The 14,362-nt window shown below is 34.1% G+C and overlaps 1 protein-coding gene across 1 annotated transcript in view; it reads left to right on the forward strand.

Annotated features, from left to right (window-relative positions):
- Positions 1-2,998: 2,998 nt before the first annotated feature.
- Positions 2,999-14,362, forward strand: part of casq1a (calsequestrin 1a) — a 15,575-nt gene continuing 4,211 nt past the window's right edge. The window contains exons 1-7 of the mRNA XM_056478926.1: positions 2,999-3,418; positions 10,129-10,222; positions 11,579-11,679; positions 11,880-11,991; positions 12,096-12,169; positions 13,286-13,416; positions 13,496-13,541. Coding sequence (XP_056334901.1) covers positions 3,182-3,418; positions 10,129-10,222; positions 11,579-11,679; positions 11,880-11,991; positions 12,096-12,169; positions 13,286-13,416; positions 13,496-13,541 — 795 coding nt within the window. The 5' untranslated portion in view covers positions 2,999-3,181. The remainder of the gene's footprint in view (positions 3,419-10,128; positions 10,223-11,578; positions 11,680-11,879; positions 11,992-12,095; positions 12,170-13,285; positions 13,417-13,495; positions 13,542-14,362) is intronic.

The raw sequence follows: 14,362 nt of genomic DNA on the forward strand, positions 1-14,362 counted from the left end.
AGTTTTGTGACCTTATCTAATGTGTCTCCTTATAAATCCCTTATAAATAACAAATAAAGGCTCAGTTATATTCTAAACTGTAAAAAAAGAAAGTATACGACTTTATTCATTTCTATTCATTTGAAGATACACAAATGAAACTGTATCAAATGAAAAATAAATCTTTGCAATCTTAACTAAAATGAAATTACTTTGCAGTTTAAGCATCGCTAAATAACATTGAAGTGTTGTATCATAATATATTGTAAAATTATTATATTCTTGTTGTTTTATCCAGTTCCATGTCATATTTTGACCTCATGTTATTCGGCAATGACTAAATTTTACAGTATTTTTACTTTTTAGGTAAGATTGCAAAGACGTATTGTTCATTTGATACTGAGCCTTTAATTGTCATTTATTAGGGATTTGTAAATAGTCCTCACTTTAGATTAGGTCACAAAACTGAATGAAGTTGAGTTAATAAAGCATTTATTAACATACAAATTAACTATTAGTATATGCCTGAATAATAAGAGATACATTTTGATTTGAATAAGTTATTAATCCTTTACTAACTCATTCTGAATGATCTTTAAAGGCCCCAACTACTCTTAAAAACAAATGAATTGTAAAAAATGTGATACTTAATTTAGTCATGAAAAATTAATCAGTAACAAAGTATGAAAGTACAACCATTAAGCACTTTATACATGTGCTTATAAGTCAAGAATAGAGCATTTGTATCTGCAGTTATACAGTGCATCCGGAAAGTATTCATAACGCTTCACTATTTCTACATTATTTTATGTTACAGCTTTATTCCAAAATGGATTAAATTCATTTATTTCCTCAAAATTCTACACACAATACCCCATAATGACAATGTGAAAAAAAAGATTGTTTGAAATTGTTGCAAATTCATAAAAAAACTAAAACCTGAAAAATCACATGTACATAAGTATTCACAGCTTTTGCTCTAAATTGAGCTCAGGTACATTCTGTTTCCACTGATGTTTCACCTTTTCAGATGTTTCAGCAGCTTAATTGGAGTTCACCTGTGGTAAATTCAGTTGTTTGGACATGATCTGAAAAGGTACCTGTCTATATATGGTCCCAGGGTTGACAGCGCATGTCAAAGCACAAACCAACCATGAAGACAAAGGAATTGTCTGCAGACCTCCGAGACAGGATTGTCGCGAGGCACAAGGCTGGGGAAGTTTACAGTTCCAATGAGCACAGTGGCCTCCATCATCCAGAAGTGGAAGATGTTTGGAACCACCAGGACTCTTCCTAGAGCTGGTCGGCCATCTAAGCTGAGTGATCGGGGGAGAAGGGCTTTAGTCAGGGAGGTGATCAATAATCCGATGGTCACTCCGGAGAGAGGAGAACCTTACAAGACAATCATCTGTGCAGCAATCCACCAATCAGGCCTGTATGGTAGAGTGGCCAGATGGAAGCCACTCCCCGCCTGGAATTTGGAAACAAAATTCTCTGGTCTGATGTGACTAAAATTGACCTCTTTGGAGTGAATGCCAGGCGTTACGTTTGGAGGAAACCAGGCAGCGCTCATCACCAGGCTAATACCATCCCTACAGTGAAACATGGTGGCGGCAGCATCATGCTGTGGGGATGTTTTTCAGCAGCAGGAACTGGAAAACTAGTCAGGATAGAGGGAAAGATGAATGCAGCAATGTACAGAGACAGCCTGAAGAAAACCTGCTTCAGGGTGCTCTTGACCTCAGACTAGGGCGGCAGTGCATCTTCCAGCAGGACAATGACCCAATGCACATCACCAAAATATCAGTGGAGTGGCTTGACAATAACCCAGCCAGAGCTCAAACCTAAATCCTATTAAAGATCTCTGGAGAAATCTGAAAATGGCTGTACACCATCGCTTCCCATCCAACCTGATAGAGCTTGAGAGGTACTGCAAAGAGGAATGGGCAAAAATTCTCAAAGACAGGTGTGCCAAGCTTGTGACATCATATTCAAAAAGACCCGAGGCTGTAATTGCTGCCAAAGGTGCATCAAGAAAGTATTGAGCAAAGGCTGTGAATACTTATGTACATGTAATTTTTCAGGGGTTTTATTTGTAAGAAATTTGCTCTTTTCACATTATCATTATGGGGTATTGTGTGTAGAATTTTGAGGAAATAAATGAACTTAACACATTTTGGAATAAGAATGTAACATAAAAAATGCGGAAAAAGTGAGTTTAAAAAAAAAGTATAAATACTTTCCAGATGCACTGTATACTGCTTACTAATGTCTGTTAATGTAGAGTTAATGCTTAACAAATAATGAATTCACTATTTGCTAATGCCTAATAGATTATTCATAGTGTGTAGTTATTATAAATTATTACCAAAAAAGGTATTTTAACTAGATATAGATATCTTTATCTAGATATCTTTAACTAGATATGTCACCATAGGCTGCCATTTAGATTCACCTGCTGAAGTCAAGAATTAATTTCTTTCTAGTTGAAACTAGTACAATAATACTAGTGTTTTGTTCAGAACTTTAATTGCTGCAAGTAAAATGTCAGTAATTACATTGTGACCATTGTATTGTTGATATCAAACATTTGTATGCTGCAAATGAAACGACAGTTGAATTTTGCAGTGGAAATGTTGACATTTAACATGTGAAAAAACTATTTTTGATTCTTTAATTTCTATTTGTGCAAATGTAATTCCTGAGATCAAAATTGCCCTCGTTAATAGTAGAAATCCAATTCCTGAAATCAACAATAGTAATAAAAATAATTAATAAAATTCATATCCAAATCAATGCAGGTTAAGATGGCCTGCCCTACTGTCTCTATCTATGTTTTTTCAGTCTCTCTCTCTCTCTCTCTCTCTCTCTCTCTCTCTCTCTCTCTCTCTCTCTCTCTCTCTCTCTCTCTCATGTCAATCTCACTATCTCTCTTTCTCATATCAATCTATCTCAGTCTCTCTTTCTCTCTTCTTCCCATATCAGTCTATCAGTCTCTCTCTCTTTCTCTCTAATCCCACCCCCTAAAACGCTCTGGACCCTGTTGCTCGTCTCTTTTAGCCGTGTGTTGGTGTTTCAAACAGGGGGCCTCAGGACTTGGTCTTGTCTGTTCTGGGTGGCGGGGATCACAGGTCCTTTCGAATCCAATTTTATGTTTTAAATTCAGCGGAACTACACATTTCCCTTCTTTAAGTATTGAATCATGAAGTGGAACCTTGTGTTCCTTGGGCTCCTCCTGACCTTCGGGCAGCTGTCATGGGGCCAGAAAGGTATGGACATCCCAGAGTATGATGGAAAGGACCGCGTTCACGAACTTAACGCCAAGAATTACAAGTCTGTGATGAAGAAATATGACGTGATGGTGGTGTACTACCATGAGCACGTAGGATCCAGCAAAGTCGCCCAGAAACAGTTTCAGATTGAGGAGCTGGCCCTTGAGGTGGGTTTGGGCAATGGGAAAGTGGGAGTTATTGGTAAGAGCTGTTACCAGTGTAACTGTAAGCAGATGTGAAGCGTAGATGTAAATAAAGAGTGTTGCCGCCCTTCGATTACACTCTTCATTTACATCTACGCTTCACGTTTGCCCACAGTTACACTGGTAACAGCTTTTACCTATAAACAAAAATTTGTGATGGCGAACGATGGCACTTGATATGAAGTTGCTAAGTACTTATTTGTGAGACTAACCTGTCTTCATTCAAGCAAACTTGTTATCATTAGATTTTAGATATTGTGAAGCGTTTTAATTAGAACAGAACATATTTGCAACTAACCGCTTGTAAACTGATGTCATAACTATTGTTACTGTTAAGCTTATACTTTTCCTGACAAAATAAAATAAATATTAGATGAAAAAGCAATATTGTTAATGAATAGAAAGAATAATATTAGAAAGAATACTAAATATATATGAAAATGACAAGTATATAAAATTACGCCCAAAATATTTAAAGTTTAAATGAAGACTAAAAATAAACATTTATATATACAGTTGAAGTCAGAATTATTAGCCCCCCCTTAAATTTTAAACCGCTTGTTTATTTTGTCCCCAATTTCTGTTTAACGGAGAGATTTTTTTCAACACATTTCTAATCATAATAGTTTTAATAAACTATTTCTAATAACTGATTTATTTTATCTTTGCCATGATGACAGTAAATAATATCTGACTAGATATTTTTCTAGACACTTCTATACAGCTTAAAGTGGCATTTAAAGGCTTAACTAGGTTAATTAGGTTAACTAGGCAGGTTATTGTATAACAGTGTTTTTTTCTGTAGACAGTCGAGAAAAAAATATAGCTTAAAGGGGCTAATAATTTTGACCTTAAAATGGTGTTTAAAAAATTAAAAACTGCTTTTATTCTAGCCAAAATAAAACAAATATTATCAGACATACTGTGATGATTTCCTTGCTCTGTTAAACATCATTTGGGAAATATTTAAAAAAGAAGAAAAACTTCAAAGGGGGCTAATAATTCTGACTTCAACTATATATATATATATATATATATATATATATATATATATATATATATATATATATATATATATATATATATATATATATATATATATATATATAAGCCCTAGCAAATTCTGACTGCCACTTTTTGTTCAAAGGTAAATAAAAGCTGAGAGATATCTATTTTTTCCCCACAATGATGCCTCTTGTAGATCATCTTTTTATCTTTTGGAAGAAGTTTGTGTCATTTCTGGTCAACAACAACAACAAAAAAACTTTAAAATAACTATTGGCAGGGGTATTAATAATTTTATGCTTGACTGTATATTAAATAAATGTTTCACAATGTTAATAAATATTGTCTAAACATATAAATAACAGGTCAAACCCTTTCATTATTTTCTTTCTTCATTTATTTTTAGTAAATCTTAAAAATATAGCCAGTCAAGATGCATACACTTTAAGTAAAGAGTAAAAAATATGGCTGAGGGGACATATAAAATGAAGCAGCTTTCCATCATGCCTTTTGAGGTGTTTACACCATATTTTGCATTATAAATGCATTGTATGTTAGATGTAAATTACAGCAAAAGTAATTTCTCATTTGATTTAGCAGAGTGCAGTACAGGAAAATGAATCTATTTTTAGCACATATTATTTTACTTCTCTGCTCGAATGGTTCATGCAGAGTTACACTGATGTTATAAACTAAGCTGCATTTCAATTTCCTATTTGATGCGACTGAAACTGCATTTGCTCTGATGCTTCAAGCATTTGTTAGTGTCCATTATTTTTGATTGTGCAAACATGACAAAGGACAGTTATAAGGTCATTAAATGAACACTACAGATCTCTCTATGGGCTTGCTAAAGACTTTGAAGGAGCAGTTCTACACCAGAGATTGGAATGTGGTGTCGGTTCCTCCAGCCATTAGAGCACTCTGTAGTATGGAGTCTGTGTTCACAAATCTGCTGATGCCACACAGTAAATTTGCACCCTGAGCACTAGCTCCAATGGCTCATTTTTCAAAGGAATTTGTCTTTCTGGTTTCAACCAGTATGCTTTGACTGTGGGTTTGTCCACAAGTGGACACCAAGACTAATCGTAAGTAGGATCCAAAAATGCATTTGCAGTATTTTCAAAAATATATACTATTAACTTCATTGTTTAAAAAGTGAAATACTTGATATGGGTCACATGCTCCTACAGCTGAGTGTGATACACTGTATTCAACATAGTATTTTGTGACATAAGCAAAATTGTCAGCTGCTGGCCTGATTTATGTTAGGACTGCATGTATAGGGCCTGAACGACAAGGCCAGGGGCCAAACTATTAGATTACATAAGAAAACATGAATCGACAATGGTTGACAGTTAACTAAAAGTATAAAAAATTGTTTTTGTTCGTTTTTAATAAAATTAATTTATAAATTTACATATTAAATGTAAAACTGAATTTTAAAATGTATATTTATAAGTTAAAATTTGCAATTATAAATATTTTTTTATAATAGCTAATTTAATAAATGAGCTAATTTAAAACATAGAGAGAGAGAGGGAGAGAGAGTGCTCAGCATAATAGAGTACACCCCATTTTGAAAATGACATTTTTATCAATTTTTCAGGCAATATAGGCAGTGTATTTTGGTGCATTTAAACAAAACAGATTTATTAAACAGATATATTTATTAAATAATTACATAGTCACCAAACATATTTAGAAATTGAAAGATAATACAATTAAATTAAAGCTAAATATTGCAAAAAAAATTGCAACCTGCAAAATTTTAACTAAATTTTTCAATTTTTTTCTTCTCTTAATTTTTCCTCTATTTTAAAGTTGTGTTTAATATTATCTATAACATATAAATTTGGGTGCACTTGTTTTTGTACCGTTATTGTAAGTTCTTTTGTTAGATAAGCTCCAGATTTGGCTTCAGTACTGACTAATCTAATGTGTATGCACAAATATAATATTGTATAGCTTCCTATTAAAAATATGAATTTAAAAGAGAGATGTTTGAGGGGTGTGCTTATATATGCTGAGCACTATATATATATATATATATATATATATATATATATATATATATATATATATCACTCAGCTCATGTGGTCAAAAGGTTACACCATCATTAGCCATGCTGTCACCTCCACAAAGCAACAGTCCTCTGTTGTTATTGAACACTTTGTGCACAGCTCACAGTGGTAGTCCTCAAGAGACAACAGGCACTGATCTATTGTGTTTACTGTGTGGAATAATAAGATTAAATAAGATATTGTGTGTAACTGTCTAAATGACCATGCCACAAAATTAATCAACATTTATTTATTTACTTAAAAACTTGCTTATAATTAAATACTTTATTTTGCTAAAATATACAGTGCCTATAGTAAATCATCATACCCTGTGAAAATCTAAACCTTTACTCACATTACACCCAGCTTTCAAAGACCTTCAAGATAAAGATTTAGTAAGGCACATGTTAGGAGAAGGCTACAACAAACATTTTAAATGATTGAAAGGTGATTTGGAGAGTGATTTGATTTTAGGCTGACAAATAACATGATATATAACATGACAATAACATAATATTATAAATAATGTAATTATTTCAAAGGGGTATGATGATTTTCCACAGGCACTGTACAGTATGTGTCAATGTTGTTCAAAATATAATATTGCACACAGTCATTTTTCTAAATAGACCTCTGATTTGAAAGTAATTTGTGGTGTAAAACATACATTGTCTGTTCAGACGGTTGTATGACTAGCATGTGTGGCTCCTAAATACACTGTACTCAGGTGCTGATGTAATGTTACATGAGTTATAACAGCTTATAAGAGCCTGTGTGAGCACATGAAATCTGCAGTGTTGGCTGAGAGTGCCGAATGTTGGGCACATTACTGTACCTGTCAGCGGATCCCGGGAACCTGAACGTCACCAGAACCTCGCCAAAATAGTCCCGGCTGATCACTGCACAGCGCTAATTATAGACACCATTGCTGTCATAGCTGTTTGGGCACCAGAGGCCTGCGATGCTTCATAACAGAAGATCTGCTTTCTGCCCTTATAGAAACTCTGGTATATGCTCTCATTTACACCAGTGTTCTGCTTAAAGTAACTTAACGATCAACAAATGATTCTGCTCGCAAAAAAATATGAGTAAACGCAGTTATAGAGAGAATACAAAGTTCTTAATTATGTTATTATTATAAACTCCAATACTTGTTTATTATTCAATGCAGAGGTTTTTATATTAAAGATTTGATTGGAAAAGATGGAGGGATACAAATAGGAAGAAGATAAAGGTGACATCAAACCTCTGGCTCTGTATTGGAGTAAACGTCTCCTCCTCCTTCCACTACACAGACTCTGATTTGCAAAAGCAAACTCATTGCAGATATCTTCTCTTGTTGACTCGTGGCTTCTTGTGGGTCACCTTATATAGCCGAGAAGATCTATTTGGCCTTAAGCCTCTAGCTGAGTTTAGCTTTAGATTTGATTAACAGACTTATATCCCTCTTCCCCCCCTACCTTTGAGCTCTAACGTAGTAGACTAAACTGTGAGGAAAACATTGAGATATTAGATAATACTAAAGACATACAATCAGGCACATTGAAAAAGAGAACATTGTTTACTATAGATAATATTGATATTGTTGCACATAGATAAAGAACCATTTGATAAAAAACAAATATTGATACAGATTGGAATGTTTGGATAAACTTTTAAAATCTGATTCCTATAGTATAAAAAAGTAAATTAAAAACTGTGCGACTAAATATTGTAATACAGTTTGTCTGTAGCTTGTGTTTCATGGGTGTTTTTGCATTTGTTTGCTTTTCGAATTACATTGTAGGACCTTAAAATCTGCTCAAACAACTTTTAATGTTTAAAATGCAACTCTACAGTACAAAGGTGAAAATTATTGAGATTTTTAGTAGCTTGAAAACATATATTGTACATTTTTAGTCTCATAAACTAGCTATGGAGCTGGCAGTAATTCTTTCTACTTATATTTTACACATTTTCATAGAACCTTTGCAGAAATTTGTCAGAATTGTTTAGTTTTTTTTTTTATTGGAGGCTAAATGGGCCTGTGGCAATAACACATTATTAAAAAGCTCTTGTTTACACAGGTTTCTCCAAACCAGCATAAATAGTAGAGATAAAAACAAGGGGGAAATTATTTTATTCCATGTCATTACCATGAATAAAATAGTAATTTTGTTTCTACTTGAACATCCATTAAATCCCTGCTGATTATTAATATTCTTCAGAATACCTTGTTTTGTGTTCAACAGAAGAAAGAAATGCATAAAAGTTCAAAAACAGTTGAGTAGATTGATTAAAATTTTCATTTCTTTTGTGTGAACTCTCCCATCAATTATAAAAAGACATTGGACGATAATTTTTAAAAATCTTTTTTATAATCTCCACACTCTCAATGATTCAGTTAAAGAATCAATTTGGTCAGAACATCTAAAACATAAATATCTGTGCATATTTTGAATAAGGTAACTTGGTGTCTACCATATTGAAGCACTTCATGAACATGCAAGAGCAAGATACAGTAACTGCGTCCAAATCTTATTTAATATGATAATTTATATCTGCAGTTTAGCAGAAGAGTTTCACAAGATTTGTTTAATGATTAATGTTGCATATAGTATTAATAATTTTGCATATAAAATGAAAAATATATATACCCCACCATAGATATCTGTGTTTGTTAGAAGTATTTGCAGTGCCATTTCAATCACCTTGAGCAAGTGATGAGCAACATGTGTAATGTTGACTGATAGAAGATTTGATCATCACATGATCACTTCTTTTCACATTACAATTTTCCAAAACCAGGTCTCATGTTTGTTTCACATGTGTGACTTCAACATCATATTGAACATAGGAAGATCATGTGTATTTTTCTGTAAAGTTTATGCCAGTTCTGCATCCTTTATGAAGTGTAAACTCTTCATTGTCAATGTACTGCATGGAAAAGACTTTCAGAATGTCATTTTTCAGCTATTATACTGGTATTATATCAGCTATTATATATAAGTCACTGATATATTCTGCGGACGCTACTAAATTATGTAAACTATTTTAGAGATAAAGGTATGGATAAAAATACCAATGACAAGGAAAGTGTGTGAATCTACATGAATGCAGGAGCAATTGTTTAATCTGTTTCACTTTAGTTCCACATAAAATTTGGTGCACCTGTTTCCACCTCAGTCCCCTGTTCCTCCAGCTCAGCAGGCACACATAGACCTGCGATTGGTGGAGGCAGCTGTCCATCAGTCGGGTCAAGTTTCACACCGATTTAGAAAGTGCAGGAGCAGCGCTTTTGATGACGGCTTTTATGGATGTAAGACTGTAGACCAAACTAACTACAGTTCTTACAGCATAGCCTGAAATATCTGCACAGGCAGAAAACAAATGTGCTGTCCTTGTCCAACACAGTGTGTTTGTATGTCAGCTCTAAGGCTGATAATTAGAACATAATGGTTGTGTTAACAGGACACAAACCTTAAGAAGATTAAAACAAGTAGTCCTTTTACATTTGTGTTTCCACATAAACATGAACAGCCCTCAACGCAGTTATTCACAACTAAAGCACACATACTTTTTAAGGAAATGGAATACCATTAAAATCATATTGTTTTGTTACACAGCTTGCTGCACAAGTCCTGGCGGATTTTGATGATGAAGATATCGGAATTGGCCTACTCGATGAGAAGACGGACAAAGCTGTTGCCAAAAAGCTAGGTGCGTACATACATTCAGTAAATATGACCATATCTGTGATGTGACAGACTCTACTCCAGTGAATACTATTTTACTGATGTATATGAACATTTCGATTTGAAAACATTGAATGTTTGAACATAAAAAATACACCACAGAAGAGAAAATCTAAAATAGAAATTCATATAAATATATATATATATATAGGTTTATGTTATGCATCAATAAAATATATTGTGTTTATTTATGTCTACTAAAAGGGATTTTTCAACGAAACATTTAAATTCTTTCATGATTTACTCTCCCTCCACTCCCTACCAAACATTTTTGAGAAATGTCCCCACAAAATCTAAATTTACTGGTATTACTATATTTGTGGGTATATTTGGTCCCTACAACGCACTGTATAAAATGTTGGGTTTCACACAATCGATTTGTGTTGGGACAAAAACATGGAGGAATTAAACGAACTAAGAAGTTTTTACACATTTAAGTGAATTGAACATAAAATTATTAAGTTGTCCCTCCAAAAAATTGTATTGTTTCAGCTCATTTTAAGTAGGTAGTTTGAGCAAACAGCAAACATATTTTTTTGGAGTGCATACAGATTACAATGGGCACACACATAAAATTTTTGATGTTGGAAACTGGTAGCTATTTACCACTTCCAAAGTATTTTCCCTACTCTGTAAGTAATTTGATAACAGTTATCAGCATTCACCAAAATATCTTCTAACACATATCAATAACATCAACAAAAACATTCATGTCAGCAACATCCCATGGCACTTGTCATAAAGAGTAGGGGTGTAACCCCTGTGTCCTGGACAAATTCCCTCCATTGGCCCTTACTAATCATGGTCTCCCAATCATTCGCATTCCACCAAATTGGCTCTATCATGTTTCACTGACGCCGTTGTCCTGTTGCTGCCAACGCATCATCCAAGTGGATGCTGCACACTGGTGATGGTGTGGAGAGACCCCTCTCATGATTGTGAAGTGCTTTGGGCGTATACATGATAAATGTGCTATATAAACACACATTACATTACATCACAACAAAAAAAGAAATTCAAAGCCAGAGTTTTGCATCGACTTGATGAGGATGAGAAATTTTCCTTTCTTTTTTTTGAGTGAAATATCCCTTTAATGCAAAAATGTCAATGTCTGATATTTCTGTCCAAGAAATTGGATGATAGATTTTTGTTTTTTTACCTTTTTTTTAAAGTTATATTGGATAAAGTTTGCAGTTTTTTGTGCTATATTGATGTCTTTTACATAATTACTTGCAGAAGAACAAACATGACCTCTTGTGGACATTTCCCATATTGGTCTACAAATATCCACAGGTTCTCAGAGTTTGTTTGTGCTCTTTAGGTCTGGATGAAGCTGACAGTATCTTCATCTTCATTGAGGATGAGGTCATCGAGTACGATGGAGAGCTTGCTGCGGACACACTGGTGGAGTTCATCTATGATGTATGTGTAATGAACATGAACCTGTTTCTTGTTAGACTTTTAATCAAGCAACATCAAGCAACTTCTTAATCAACTTCATATGTTTTTTGTTTTCTTTCAAATCTTTAAATGACTTCCTTCCTCTTCACTTTGTTTCCGACTTGGTCCTCACATCAACAGTCTGTCTTTTACTTCCTGTCCTGATTGACTTTTTTTCCCAGGTCATTGAGGATCCAGTTGAGATCATTGGCAACATGCGTGAAATGAAAGGTTTCGATAATATTGAAGAGGATATCAAGCTGGTGGGATTCTTCAAGAATGCGAAATCTGACCGTATGTATCAAATGAACATGCAATGGGATTTTTTACCTTTGTAAGCTAAACTATTAAGTTGGTATACTGTATAAAACGTTCACCAGTGGTCTTGTGAATTTTAGACTACCATGAATATGAGGACGCAGCAGAGGAGTTTCACCCACACATTAAGTTCTTTGCCACTTTTAATCCAAAGGTAATTGATTGTATTCTGCACAACCCTGTGTATAAAATGAATTTTTTGTAATTTTACTTATCTCTCACCAAGTTATAGTGTAAAAGAAAATATCAAATCACAATATGTGGCCTTTTTTATGTATAAATGGAAAGTTACTATTTTATTATTTTTTTTTTTTTGCCATTTTTCATCTTTTAAACACCCAAAGTGCACACTCTGTTGCCACCAATCCCAGTTTAATTAACAAAATTCTTTGCTTTCACTTTTCAATTTTCACTGGTGTAATAGTATTTTATGCATGTTCACACTGCTTGTGGCTTCATACATTTTTTGTGACTTCAAACATCATTAATGAAATCAATAGTAAACCTGCATTAATGTTTTTTTAAAAGCAGCACTTTTATGACTAAACGTCTCATCAAAAACAACAACCTAAATCTAACAGTTTCTTCATTGATCAAACCCAGGGATGGGCAAAAATACATTGAAATGTGTTTTAAAATAAAAAACCAAATACCTTAGGTTTAAGTGTATCAAAATAAACTACAAAATACAGTAGCCAAAACATATATCACAATAAAATACTGTATTTTTGTATTTTTAAAATACTTTTACAAAGGAGTGTGAAATGACTGTTCATTTTCATTTTTGTACATATTTTGTAGATAATTTAATACAAAAAGTCCTGCAATCTCATACAGTTTAAACCATTTAATGCAGATAATGAGTCGTTGTGTTTTCACTGTTGGACTTATAAGTTATTTTCATGTAGGACTTAGTTTGTTTAAATTACAAATATTTGGCATCAGCGATCCATCCAAAACTACTATAATTTGTAGAGTATACACATTCTCCCAAGATTTTTTTCTCATTTCTACTTTTAAATGGAAGAGTTAATAACATACAAAGCACCAATCAGCGGGTGCATTTTTATCATGTCATCTTACAACGTATTTTATAAATACAATAAAACAAGACACTAAAGTATTTTGATACAAAATATTAACCCATTTTTATCAACCCTATCAAATACAATTTACAAAACACTATTTTGTATTTAAAATATGTATTTCAAATACATGTATCATAAATACTGCCCATCCCTGATCAAACCGATGCAATGTATGTTTTCAGGTTGCTCTGAAACTAGGCTTGAAGTTGAATGAGGTGGACTTCTATGAGCCCTTCATGGATAAACCCGTTGTCATCCCTGGGAAACCCTACAGTGAGAAAGAGCTTGTCAAATTCATTGAAGACAATGACAGGTGTGTTGACTGATTTAAAAAAATACTCCAGATTAAAACGTAAAATCATTATAGAGCATTATTGAAAATGTCTCCACAGGCCAACATTGAGGAAAATGCAGCCCCATAACATGTATGAGATCTGGGTAAGCTGATGTTTTTTTTTCAGTGATGTTAATGGTGCTTGCAAGGCAACATTGTATTGATATTGCAGAAACATTCTATTTTCTTCTCTTGTGTGACCGTGTGCCACAATACATTGAGCTTGAACCACTTTGTGTATAGAAACTTTTCAAAGTTTGTGTTAGATAATGAGATGAATGGGAATGCTAAAGGATAGCGCTGTCCAGGTATTATAGACCTCTTTGATTGAACCATCAAACCATCAATATATATCATGCTTTTATATTGATTTTGGTGGCCTTTTGTGGCTGTTATATATATATACAGGGATTGGACAATGACACTGAAACAGGCCTCCTTTTGCAGCCAAAACAGCATCAGTTCGTCTTATGAATGACAGATCTTGCACAGAGGCCAGAGGGATTTTGAACCATTCTTCTTGCAGAATAGAGTTCAGGTCACTATGTGATGCTGGTGGCGAAAAGTATTTCCTGACTCGTTCCTCCAAAACAGCCCAAAGTGGCTCAATAATATTTAGATCTGGTGACTGTGCGGGCCATGGGAGATGTTCAACTTCACTTCAATGTTCATGTGTATTGGTGTATTATCAACCTGATACACCGCACCGCCTTCAGGATAAAATGTTTGATCGGTTTTGTGCACATGGTCCTCCAGAATGGTTTGGTAGTCCTTGGCAGTGACCCACCCATCGACCCAGTGACCCACCCACCCATCGAGCACAAGTCTTGGGCCTAGGGAATGCCATGATATAGCAGCTCAAACCATGACTGATTTAACCCCTTGTTTCACTTTGGGCAACAGTCTGGGTGATGCACTTATTTGG

The sequence above is a fragment of the Danio aesculapii genome, chromosome 2, assembly GCF_903798145.1.
Source record: "Danio aesculapii chromosome 2, fDanAes4.1, whole genome shotgun sequence".
Lineage (NCBI taxonomy): Eukaryota > Metazoa > Chordata > Actinopteri > Cypriniformes > Danionidae > Danio > Danio aesculapii.